General features: G+C 47.7%; 1 protein-coding gene across 1 annotated transcript; it reads right to left on the bottom strand.

The window, feature by feature from the left end:
• Positions 1-1,616: 1,616 nt before the first annotated feature.
• On the bottom strand, positions 1,617-6,609 carry LOC119101847 (neuroglobin-like). Its single transcript, XM_037225272.1, has 3 exons — positions 6,422-6,609; positions 2,656-2,887; positions 1,617-2,270 (listed from the first exon to the last, which is right to left on the bottom strand). The coding sequence occupies exons 1-3, from the start codon at positions 6,607-6,609 to the stop codon at positions 2,115-2,117; spliced, it is 576 nt and encodes a 191-aa protein (XP_037081167.1). The 3' UTR covers positions 1,617-2,114.
• Between the last annotated feature and the right edge of the window lie 6,521 nt (positions 6,610-13,130).

Raw genomic sequence — 13,130 nt, 5'->3', positions numbered from 1 at the left:
TATTTGTCAAAAGATCCAGTGGGAACCAGGATCCAGCGTCTTGTTTTGCGGAAAGAACCAGTGAGAACCAGGATCCAGCATCTTATTTTGTCGAAAGAACCATTGGGAACCTGGAACCAATGTTAGGAACCAGGCACATGTCTGGGATCTATGATATTTTACTTCAAGTAGCCAGGCCGTCTCTGCTGTCTTGCTGAAAGGCGTTGATGATAGCAGCAGCGGCCCGGTTCGAGCCAGCGTAGCTGTCAACCGTTAAAGCGGGGTTAGTCAGATCGTTGACGTTATGATCTACAGTGACAGTGGTCTCAACCGGAACGAACAGTCGGCGCCGTCGCCACCTTCTACCATGTACGGAACCGGGTAGGAATCCGTGCTCTCGGCTGACTCGCCAGCGCTGAGACCACTTGGTACCGGAGCAGGCTCGGGGTCAGCACTAGCAGCCAGCACTGGCTCAGCAGGCGGCGCAGGCCCAGCAGTCGGCGGGGAAGGCGACTCAGGTTTAGCAGCAGACACCGCCTCACTGGCATCCGAGCCACTGACGCCCCTGGAGTTGTCTGGCCATCCTGCGCACCACGCGAGCCTCCCTAGTCACAATCGCATCCCGGTCAAATGACCCCAGGGTGAGCTTTCGGTGCTTGCACTGGTCCTTCATGGCAACCCCCTCCTGATACACTGTGCGGATAACTGGGTATGGAAAGCTGCACTGAGGCTTGCACTTGCATTTCGCGACATAAAGAAGCTGGAATTTCGCCGGCGGCGGCGTTGCTGTGTCACTCTCTTCCTTGGTTTCTTGCTGATAACTCTGTTGGGGTGATATCAATCCCTCTCGATCAATTTTGTCACGTATTTGAGATCATGAACAGGGATCACTTCGTTGGCCCACAGTACCCTGATTTCTACCGCCGCGGTCTTGAAGATGGCATTCGTGCGATTCCTCTTCGACTCGCTCAGCCACCTGATGTACCTCAATGCTTTCCCGTAGTTGGCAGTTGGTGGTGGACAGTAGAGCCTGGTGGCCTATCGCAAGATGTTTGTGCGACCGTGTAGCCGTCGGCATGCTTACGCTAGTAATTGTTCGAAAGGAATGTTTCAGTACCAGTAAAACTAAAGCATAACCCACATCTTCCACGCAAAAAAGCGCAGTAAATTGCAAATCAACATAACAATGATGCGTTAGCAATAACAAACTTGAACCCGACCCGGTCTGTCATGGAGCATTCTCATGGACTGCACAGCTTTGGGCTGCACCAAAACTAATGTTCTTTACTAAAAAGTCAGCTTAAAAGCTGTTTGGCAATGTTTTGCTGGTGCTCTTCATGATATCTCTTTCATACTTAATCCACCAAGTACCAGTAGTGTGGAAAGTGGCTGCTTTAGAGGCTTGTTGGAGGATGATCCCAGTGCTTAAAATAGGTGGCGTTAGTATCGAAAACGGTTTTCTTGGCCTATGAAAGAAAAGCTGCTATCGCCTCACGAATATCAGCATTGGTGCGATGCGACAGAACTGGAAGTTTATCATTAATCCGTGTGCCAAGGAAAAACTTTGTCTCAGATGATTCCAAGAGATCCACCCCCGCGATGACACACCCTGTTGTGCATGTTAACAGCAGTTTTTACGTGCGCAGTAACCTTTCACAAGGCAGAACAGCTCATTCAAAAAGCTTAAGTCACCCCTATCCACTGTAATTTTGCGGGTGACTACGGAAACCGGTCATGTCAGCGTGCCTCTCACTGACACGCACCGCTGCTGACTTTGGCGCCTGGCCGCGTGCTGCCAGAACATTAAACGCCACTTCAGCCCGATGCCGACCGACGACGCGACTCGCATGCGGCAACCGCACACCACTGACATGCATGCGCACTTCACTGATCACTGCCTAGGTTCACTTGTGAACACATTTTCAACGTTCTCACGACATTTTGGGCATGTTGTTCCGTGGCAACTGCTGTCTCCGATCACAACGGCGGTGCTGTACACGATGTTTACTGTCGTCGGTGGTGTCAGCGAGGTCCGCGGGCTCACAAATCGCTTGTGACCTTGAGTCCACGGCCTTTGACCTAGCGAGCCTGCCCACATTGCAGGCCACCATGAGCACGAGAGCCGCCGCTGCCATCTACGTCGAGCGCTGTGCCCTCTCCGCCCGATCAAAGCCCTCGACGACCGTGCTGATCACGAAATCGATGGTCAGCTTATAGATGTTGTCCATATTGTCCGTATAGGCATCGCCAAGCGTGACCTTCACTGCTTCTAAGAACGGGTTCTTGATTTTCTGGAACAATATGGTTAAACTGAAGTCTGCAACAGCATGGTGTTCCGTTGGGCGGAAAAGCAGGCTGTCGACGAAAACACATTGGAAATATTGGAAATCAAAGACAGGTGAACTGTACACGGCAAATAATGTCATTGTATACTACCAGTTTTGCGACAGCCTGATGCGCTCAACTTGGGAAATATGTCCCCTACAACAGTGGGTTGATCCTCCTTACAAGGTATCCTTGCACACAATTCCCGAACATACATAACATGCTGATAAATTTCACGCACAATACCTTCACGGAAATGGATACTGTTCCAGGCGCATTGAAATAAACACTGCAAACCTAACATAAAAGCCCATGACAGAAAAACAAAACACTGAGCCTGTGGCCACTCACCCAGAAGAACTCCTTCTTGAAGCCGGGCACCTTAGTGTGAGCGCCGCCTATCTGATGCAGGAGCGTGAAGAAGTAGTCCATGTCCTCAAGCGCCTTGATGCCCTCGTCCAGCGAGTTCATGACGATAGAGGCGTGCTCGGCCAGCTCCAGGCTCTCGGCCTGCGCGTCGCGATTACGCAGCTCTCGAAACTTCTCGAAGAAGTTGATGAGCTCGGCGTGGTCCTCGAACAGTCTGCGGGAGACGGGAGGGAGGGGGTGTGGGGGGGGGGGGGGCAGCAGGAGAATGGAAAGTCGTACTAGCATCTACACAAAAGTCACACACAAAAGGTCGCACTACCGACTTATACAGCGTGCGTAGGAGCCCGACATGCCGCTGTTGTTTCAACAAGCGCTCTCGCGCATGCGCAAAAATCGCCTGTTGGCGGCAAGGCGCAGAGTATGGAAGGCTCCTGCGCAGCAGGCACTATATGTGGTCTTGATATTGTTAGAAGCGACTGGATTTGAGTGATGCGGAATCAACGGCCGCATTCAGTTCTCGGAAAGGGTCAAAGATACCAACTGTTGACATTCAGCTCGAGACGCTGACAGTTCTTTAGGCCGGTACGTTGAGAGTCCGTGAATCCTTTCCGCTCATTACTCTATCACTGAAATACTCCCTGACGGTCGCGAGAGCCGGGTCTGGGATCCAATACCGCATCTTGAGCCTAGCGCACTTGGCAGAGTAAGTCAGACCGGTGTAAAAGCTGCACGAACCCGGGTGTGCTGCCGCTATAGCCACACCCTTTCCCAACGCTCGACACTTGGAGCTAAGATATTGTTACTCTGGCTCAGACTAGCATTTGCATATTTTCGCCCAAGGCCCACAACAAAGGCAAACTCTTCACTCATTGAACTCCTCCACAAGAAATACAAGGGTGGAACAGAATGCAATGTTTGGAACTTAGTTTGCATTGGTTGTCTTACGGAAATGTCGTGGTCTATCCCGTCCAGATAACGCTATACGCCTGAGAAGAGCGCAGAAGGCCGACGCGGGGAGATCGATGCGGTGATTGTCCGTTAGTACCGCGCCTCTGACTGCACAGCCCGCACGGCCTGCGCCATCCTGCCTCTGCGCGAGTTATCGGTGACATGATTTAATCAAACCAATGGTTGGATGGAAGGGTGAGGATGAAGTTTGCATTTTGAAAATAAGGGCAACCGACGGATGTTGTTTTTTAGCCTGCCCGGGCGAGCGGGGCGAAGACACTTCGAAAGCAGCCCGACCTGTTGCTGGAAATGGTTATATGCCATGTCGTCAAGTACGCTCAACATTTATATTAGGTGGGCTTGAGCATGTCTGCTATTTTCTACAACGGTCGTTTATTTGCATTCACCGGCATGGAATCCAGGGCATGCCCGACCTATTAAATAAATCCTATTTGCTTATCGTGAGTGCGGAAGAGAAGATCGCTCCTAAGACCGGGGCCACGAAAAAGTGGAGGTTTGTGCGGGCGATGGGTTCGGATCGATGATGGGCAGTGATTTGTGATGCAGCAGAGCCACGGATCGCAAAGGTCAGTGCTAAAAATTCTGGTGTGGGGAAGTCTGGCTTCAAACGCTCCTTTAAGCTTTCATTCCATCCAGCGGTCAATAGCAGCATCGCCAACAGGTTCTCCTCTGGCGTACCTGTGGCCAGTTAAGTGGAATGCCCCACATCTGAAAATATTGAAGAGAGCATTCGATATGATGAAAAAAGCTCACTGAGAACTATTGATATATTTTTAAGTGAAACAGACTGCTTTAGACAACACAACTGTATGTTTAGTAAACATGCTCCTCAGTACGTCACTGTTTGAATGCTTCGTCGTACCTAGCACAACATAAATTGAGAGTCAGTTGACGGCTCGTACATCTGGTGGTGGTGTTCATGAACGCCAGACATGAACGACTTGACAAATATATATTTTAGCATTGATCGGTGCATACCCCGTGGAATGGCAGGATTTAAATGGCGTTATTATGGCGGCAGGGATGCGTGGGTGACCTTAAAGTAGTCTCCCCGAAAAATATGCACATCTTCGCGCGCGTGTAGCTAAGAAACCAGAGAGGTTAAGGACTTGAGAAGGGTAGGCCTCCGAACTGCACCGAATGGCCTTCAAGATGGCTATTTCGGTTCAAAACCCCATACAAATGTGGAAATCTCCCTTCCAAGGAAATATTCTTCACGTGAAGAGCAAACTGTCTGAAGCAAAGCAGGAAGCAAACATAAAGAAGCGTGCTTATTTTCATCATTTGGCATACTTTTGAGTGGAGAAGACTACATTAAACAGACAAATTCATCTAGTTGGTAAACATGCTTCTCAATATGGCGCCGCTTGATTTTAACCAGAAACATTTTTTATGATGTTGATGCGCTGCCAAACTAGCCGTGCGAAATTGCTACCCTAACAGTTATTGTGGTACTTCTCGCCAAGAGATTATAGTGGTGGTGTGGGAAGTGTTGGCTGCGCCAAATATCGTTATGTGCTCATTTTTGGCACTTCTCATGGTGTTCTCGCATATTACTCAGTGAGTCTAAGGTGTTTGCTTGTATTCGCATACTCGGCTACGGCGTTATTCTTACATTATTTGATTGCAAGTCTTGTTTTCGTGATAACTAGCAAGTGAAGAAACGACGCCCAGCTTCTAATATAATGTAGCACAACAACTGATTCGTGGTTTAATTTCCCACAGTTTTCTCAACCTTGTTTGAGAGCCAGCTGACGTCAACCATGTTTGAAAATTGCTCTCACGGACGCCAGACCTGAACGGCTGGATGATGACATTCTTCCTGGCTTTGAACGTCGTCTGGCCCATGGGGTGAGATAATTTAAATGATGTTGCCATGGCGTCATGCATGCATAACTGGTCTTGAAATAGTCTACACGAAATAGTCTGCACATCTTAACGGGCGTGTAGCTCAAAAGCTAGAGAATGTTAGGTCTTAAAAAGGGCGGGGCTGTGAAGTGCATGGAATGATCTTCAAAATGACTAATTGAGCTAAAACGCTATACAAATTTGGAACACTCCCTTTCACGCTCATCTTTTTGACGACATTCTTGAACCTCAGCTTGATGAGCAGATAATTGTGTTTCAAATTCAGGTTGTTGAATTGAGCCAATAAACACAAAGAAGATCCCCCACTGGCGAAGATGTCATTCATCATGTGCAAAGTTGTTATCCCACAACTTAACTCTTAAAGCTTCCAAGGCCTTGAATTGTTCCATTGGTGCAGACAAATCTCCAGCCATGATGCAAGAATCTAGTCTGAAATGCCATGCTATAAAATGAATCGGACGTAATCTAAAAGACCTCGAAAGAAGACCACTTTAGCCAGGCCTACTGCAGCTTCACTTGTGCCACCAAATGGAGCAGTTTCGGAAGCGGGCATCGGAAGTCGTTGAGCACTCATCCAGCTGCGTTTTTGCTGACAAGCGGGTCTTGTTAAAAGCACGCCGGCCTTAGTAACAGGGCTGGAAATTATTCGAGGAACTGTTGCGATGCATAAGATTACACTGTTGTTCAACGACGTTCCAAAGAGCTGCGTGGGCAAGAGCAGTCTCGGATTCATTCTTGTCGTACTACGCCATAGACTTAATGGCAACGGCGAAAGTTTTGCAAAGCTGATGAAGCAAGGGGGCGCATTCGCGGCTGCACCAGCTCCTTACCAACTCACTCACGGTCACCCGGCGGAGTTAAGTCTTCATCGCGGGTCGCGTCAGTGCACCCACTGCGCCCAGTCACGTACTTGACGAACATGTAGACGCCGGTGGGCTCCATGGCGCGGCTGATGCCCTTCCAGGACTTGACAATGTTGAACTTCTGGCGGATGGTGAGCGGCATGCGGGGGTCCTTGGGCAGCGGCGGTGGCGGCGGCGCCAGAATGGAGCGTCGCCTCCAGGCCGGTGGCCTCTTCCGGCTCGCCCCGGCTCCCATGCCGGCGGCTCGGGCCCGGCCGCGTGGATCGGCGGGGCTGCAAGACGGGGGCTAAGCCAGTGGAGGTCGGCCATAGAGGCACCGATCGGGACTGGCCGGGTCAAGCCAAGGGGGAGTCAGCCAGCGGCAGCACCGGTGACCAATCTGATAGGAGTTCGTATCAGGAACGTCAGGCTTAAGTGACATGTATTGAGCAGAAGATGACATACAGCAGCACGCATGCGCGGCATCGACGTGGGCCATGGACACCAGGTCCCAGCGGCGCATCACAGACCGACAGGCAGCGATGATGACACGGCCAGTAGACCTCGGTAATGTGCAGACTCCAGTAGACCCCAGCTACACTGGAACAATAACTCACCTCGGAAAATATCATAGCAGCATGCCACGCACAGACCAACCGCGTGACACGAGCAACAGGTAGCATTTCGACGCCAGAGACAAACATATCGGCGGGGCTGTAGATTGCAGTTAAGTGTAACAACCGCATGTCATAGACGTGCAGTGATACGTCCCAGAGGACAACTCCTACTCTATAACACTGTAAACGAACCATGTAAGTCGTGGCACGACTCAGGACAGGACACAGTTCACTGTTATAAAGAACCACCGCGATGCAGACGACATTTAACGGAAGGTAAACAGACCACCGAGCCAGAGGCCGCAGGGCGCCCGCGTTAAGTGAGCAAACGGACTGAACTTAGTTACATCAAACTGGCAGGCTGTCTGTCAGTGTCACGTAAAACGCACCTCGGCCGCGATTAAACTAGTGACGAGTCGGCGCCGCTTGTGTCCTTCTTCAACATAAACAGCGAGAAACGCCAGCAACACACGAGGGAAGCCCAGTTGCCGCACACCCCTCGACCCCCGTAACGCAGCCGGGCATGGACACTGTCGCTCGCAGCTCTCTGGTGTGACAGCCCGCCACTTGAGCCCACGTCACTGGGCAGTAGCCTTCTCCGATCATCCCGCCGCACCCAATACTGACCTGCTCCACGGACTGAGTACGTTTCCGGCTCTGTCGGCTCTGCTTATGTAGAGTGCCAGGAGGCTTAACGGGCGGGGACGGCAGGAGTGTGACTTCTGTGACGTTTGCCTCTGTATTTTCAACCGTGGGTCTTTGGACCGAGCGCGGCAAAATCAACATGTTGACATGTTTTGGATGACTCAAAAATGGCGAAGCACGAGGCCAAATACCCATGCATGTTCGAACAACAGATAACAGTCAATCGCCTAAACCATGGACTTGTCCAAGAACAAATCCGATTATCTTCCAACCCCATTTTGTCTGCCATGTTATCGTCCCAATGTGTAAGAATGTAAAAGGAAGACATTTATCTGAATGGAGACATCCGAAATTGCCGACCAAAACTTTTGAAGTTATGACTTCACATTGGCGCAAAGGCTTTATGAATCATTGGAAGCACTCAGAGGCTTAGCTGGCTTAATATAAGTTGACTCCTATGTCACTACTTGGAGTAAGATGTCATTCTTAAGCGTAAGCCATCTCAAAATGACGCCGATTATATGCATACGTTTTATATATATATATATATATATATATATATATATATATATATATATATATATATATATATATATATATACATGCATGTATGTTTGTGTGTTGGTATATGTGTGTGTGTGCGTATGTGTGTATATATTTATACACATATCCCGGTAAAAACTGTCGTTTATCAAGGGAACGGCAATGTGAGGGATTTCCGAAACGAATTCACGTGTCGTCGGGTCAGAAACAGATGGGCGCCGTTTACACACCTACGGAAAATCTGATAATGGTACTTGTGATCATTCAGAGAGCTGCAGTTAAAGGAATGCGGCAAACTGTTGTGGTTGAGAGAGTAATGTCACCCTCACGGTAATGACACAAGTAGTTCACAGCTCTCCCGGAAAAACTACGGAGCCAAGATATGACTTCACCTTCGTCGAAAAGTCTAAGTGCTGAAGATTTCACAATATTTGGTGATAAAATATAGCATAATATCGGGAAGTACATTAGAGTTTGAAGTCAACCGTGCATTGTCTTTTTTACTGTTCCACGAAATCTGGCTGAAAGCATGCTAGTGTGGGCAACAACACGTAACGAATTTTTGCCCTTGGATGGCGCCATGGACAACCCGGCTTGTGAACAGGTCCTGCAAAGTGATGGATGACACGATGCTGGGGCGGCTCTCAAGCCGCGTGTAGCGCCTCCCTCCGTGAGCAGCTTCACTTGTCCTGTTCGATCGGTGTTCGGCGACTGCCGAGATCGGAATTTTGATTATGGGCGAGTTTTGATTGGGTTAACCGCCCAGGAGCCTCATTCTGTCAAAAATAGAAAGCCATTTAGTAGATGTGTGGGTTTGCTTCACCGGACTCCCAATTCATCGTTAAATCTTGGTGAACGTTTGCTCTTCTCGGAAGCAGAAAAAAACCACTGGTATTTGCGGGAAAATCGGCCATGGTACACGCGTGGCAGTTGAACATTTTGTTAAGCTGTGCGCCTGGGAGACCTGAGATACGGACTTCGATTTCCTGCGGTACCCGCCCTTCCTGCCAGGACGGGAGGCAGGTAACGCCATATAGCCTCAGTAACAGAGTGTGTCGTGATGATGATTGGGTTTTTTAGGGCGCGTCGACTTCTAGGGTCATTTTGCGCCCATCAGAGTGCGTCGTACAGCCCCTATGACACACACATACACACACACGCACACACGCACATACACACACACACACACACACACACACACACACACACACACACACACACACACACACACACACACACACACACACACACACACACACACACACACACACACACAAACACACACACACACACACACACACACACACACACACACACACACACACACACACACACACACACAACAATCATCATCGCCGATGATGACGCCATGGCCCGAGCTGCAGGCTGTGGAGCTTCGTGAATGACAGCATATTGCAGTGGTAATCATCGTTAAATGTACGTCAGTTGACGTGGGGCCTCGATGTTATATCACGTTTGGTGAAAAGCTGAATGACGGTCATTCCTTCTATCATAACCTTTGGCTTAATAACCTTAACCTTTAATCTGGATATTCCTGGCGACACCTTTAGCCACGGTGACGTACCATGATGAAACCCCATCTGAAGCAATTCAAACGTGAGTTCAATATTTTCCTAATTTGAGGCATTATCTTGGCATTGCTTTTGTTCTGGAATGGCATTTGGCCGTGTCTAAAATAGTTTAATAAGCGTTGGCACGTTGACAACAAACTGTCTTGGGCTTTGAGTATTACCGACAAGTCATGCCAGTGACAGGAGCAGCGCGGCCATGGCTGTGGGATGCTTGGCAATTTCTGTTCCCTGATGCGTCTTAGTGGCTTTGATTACATTGATTTCAATATTCTCAAAGGGAATGTATTGCTAGCGACAACAATTTTCGGACAACACAAGAGAGGACACTTTGTCTACCGAGCATGCGAGCGAAACCCTACGCACGCCATGCGGAACTCGATCTTTAGAGAATTTTTAGAAGTTGAACACCTGATCACATGAAGTAGCCGGATATAGAAAAGTACATTGAAGACAGACTCCTTCTGCACCATTTTTGGTCGAATGAAACGGACGTTCTGAAATGGTAAAGCAAGAAATATTGGAAGTGCTATGTTCTTTGAGCGGCAAAGAGCTTTCTTTGAAAACTCTTTGCCGCTATCAATTTGATGTGGAGACTGCGAACCTTCGACAAAACTAGTCAATTGTCCAGGTTGTTTAGTCGGTAATGAAGTTTGCATATATCTTGTAATTATCCTAATATATAGTCTGAAATATACTCAATATATGTGGCCGTGGTGAAAACATATAATGCTTGGTCCATGGGAAAGAGCGAATCGCTGTGGGTTTTTTTAGACTTTCTGTGAAGCATGAGTTATTTTATTCAGTTGTATGTGATTAGATTCAACTGTCAAATGTGCCGAATTTAGAACAGCAGGTGTTCCATTGAAATAGTGAGATATAATATTGTATCCCTGCCCTAGAATGGAAACTTGAGCTTGGAGATGGTTTATCTCGGTGGCTGTTTCAAACAGACAGATCAGACCGTTACCAATATCACCGATGAGCCCCTGACTTGGCCGTCAAGTATATGGTTTCTGTGTAAGCTGAGGAAAAGTGTCATAGGAGTAAATGGTTTCATCATGTAGTCCTGGAGTGGCCTTCGTGAGGCGTGTTATCGCATGATCCACTAGTTCTCCGGCTTTACCGACTAATTGATGATTAAGGTAGTTCGCTAGGCCCTTTAGGACTTAAGTATCTCTCTCAACTGGATAAGATGGTATCTTAATCAACGACATATTTATGGAAAGAGTGATTGCCCACGAACTGTAGCTTGAGTTCATCTCCCCCATGGGTAGAAAGAAGTTACTGGGGTCGCCAGAGGTTAGAGGTAAGGAATAACACATAGTACATGGCACCAGGATGATCGTCGACTGCCAGGGTATCTTGTAAAAGCCAGAACCTTCTTAGGAAATGAGGATAAACGACACCACCAGATATATCGCGAAGAGTGCAGAGCTTTGCAGTTTTTGCAGGCCAAAAATTGGTGTCTGAGCACTGGTCCTCATATGACCAGCGTCAGGGTCGTTTTTCAACTAAACGCCATAAATTTGAGGCTTGTTGCCCGCGTGAGGGATCATTAGGTGGCGGGCTGCTCATATCTCTTCGTTTGCGACCAGCTAGACAGGTCCAGAAACCATCTTCATGTTGTCTCGCAGGTATCTGCGATCGCAATGCGTAGCCGTGTGAGTGCACAGGATTGCTGTCTTCTCCGTCCGGTAACATTGCAGCTATCTGGTCAGTAGTCTGTTCCTCATAGGCTGCTTCTACGTGAACAATCATATTTTGATGCATATCGAATGATTCGTCAGTATAATCGTCACTTGCCTGTGGTAAGACTGTAACATGTGCGGCTTATCCGCGTGTAACTGTCGGTAAGTGACCGTCGTCGAGAAAAGCTGATTTCGTAGTCTAGGAGGTTGGGGACGAAACGGTTTGTTTCTGGCTTTACGCAAATTTTTATATGATGTTTTGCGGTTATAGCTTCCGTTTCATGCGTCGTTGATGTCCTTTATTATGAATGTTCTAGATATCTTCTGAATGTACTAGTTTCGTCCCATGTGTTGTAATATTTTTGATGATATAGTTCTCCTCTCCGATTTTAATTAGAGTACGAAAATATGGTTTTCAATGCAAAGTAAGTTTGTATGAAAAACCGATCTTAATTGTAGGGCTGTTGTCAATTATATATAGCTCGATAGGATCGTCCATTGGAAATGAGGATGCGAGTGCGCCTTTATCAACTAACCTTTTGCTGTGACCTCGTCTTTGTTGGATGTTTTCTGTCACGTGTTTAAGTACGTCGAAAAGGCTTTCAGATATTTGAGGGACGTACTCTTCACCAGAGTTTTAACAACGGGGTAGCATCGAATTGTCCACTGGTAAAACTGGGTCTCGACTCTTCATTGGGAAGTACGTTAAGTACCTAGACTTTTCATTTTGCTTACCCTCTGTGCCGCCAAACATGATTGAAGTATTTTTCCCATTTCGTGCAATCCTCATTCACCTTTTTGTGATCAGTTCATTAAACACCTGGTGAAATTTTTTTCGTTTTCTATTGGTCTGAGCATTATAGCTACTAGTACGCCCCCTAGCAATTCTTAACGCCTTGCTGACGGCGTCAGTGAGGGCATTGCAGAATTCGGTTCCTTGATCACTCAGGATTGATCGAGGACATTCTGGGCGTCGTATCACTCCGTTAAAACGCATTTGAGCCATTGCGTTCGTTTTTATGGGAATTTGAATAACTTTCTGGCCATTCAGAGAATAGACAAACTATGTTACAAATTTAGGGTTTTGCTTTTGGGAAAACTAGACCAGATTCGGTCAAATCAATGTCGAGATCGGTCATAGGGGCAGTAAGCATTGACATTTCTTGCAACGGGCGTCTTCCTTTTTCGAGCCTTTCAGATAACATTTTTTACAAGTTTGAACATACGTGTCTATCTCTTTTAACATATCTAGCCAAAAAATGGTTTTAAAACCGCGTCAGTGGTCTTTTCAATGCCTAGGTGTCTTCCTAAGCATTCATCATGCGCCTCGCCTTAGCATGGCGCGTTTGAACTTACAAGAATCACTAGTTAAGCAAGGGTTAGCGGACGTTTTTGAGTTCCCGAGGCCACGTGGTACAGCATGTCTTCTTACAAGTAATGTTCTTTCGCTTTCGTTTCAAATACGCTTATCAAGTGCAAAGGTTTTTTCTAACTAGAAATCTTGTTTTTGTGCCTCCCCAAGCTCAGGTTCTGTCAATGCCATAGTAATACGTTCGGTATATATGACATCCTTTGTGGTCTTGCTTTGTGATAGTTGTGAGCTCTCGTCACATTATTTTCTTAAGTACAAGCCTGCTGGTCACGCCAATATAACCGTTCGCCAGTTGATATATTTGAACTTGTTACTATCTC

This window comes from Pollicipes pollicipes, unplaced genomic scaffold (assembly GCF_011947565.3).
Source record: "Pollicipes pollicipes isolate AB1234 unplaced genomic scaffold, Ppol_2.1 Scaffold_2555;HRSCAF=2994_pilon_pilon_pilon, whole genome shotgun sequence".
Lineage (NCBI taxonomy): Eukaryota > Metazoa > Arthropoda > Thecostraca > Pollicipedomorpha > Pollicipedidae > Pollicipes > Pollicipes pollicipes.
Note: the sequence above shows the minus strand (reverse complement) of the source record. Positions and strands in the feature narration are given on the sequence as shown.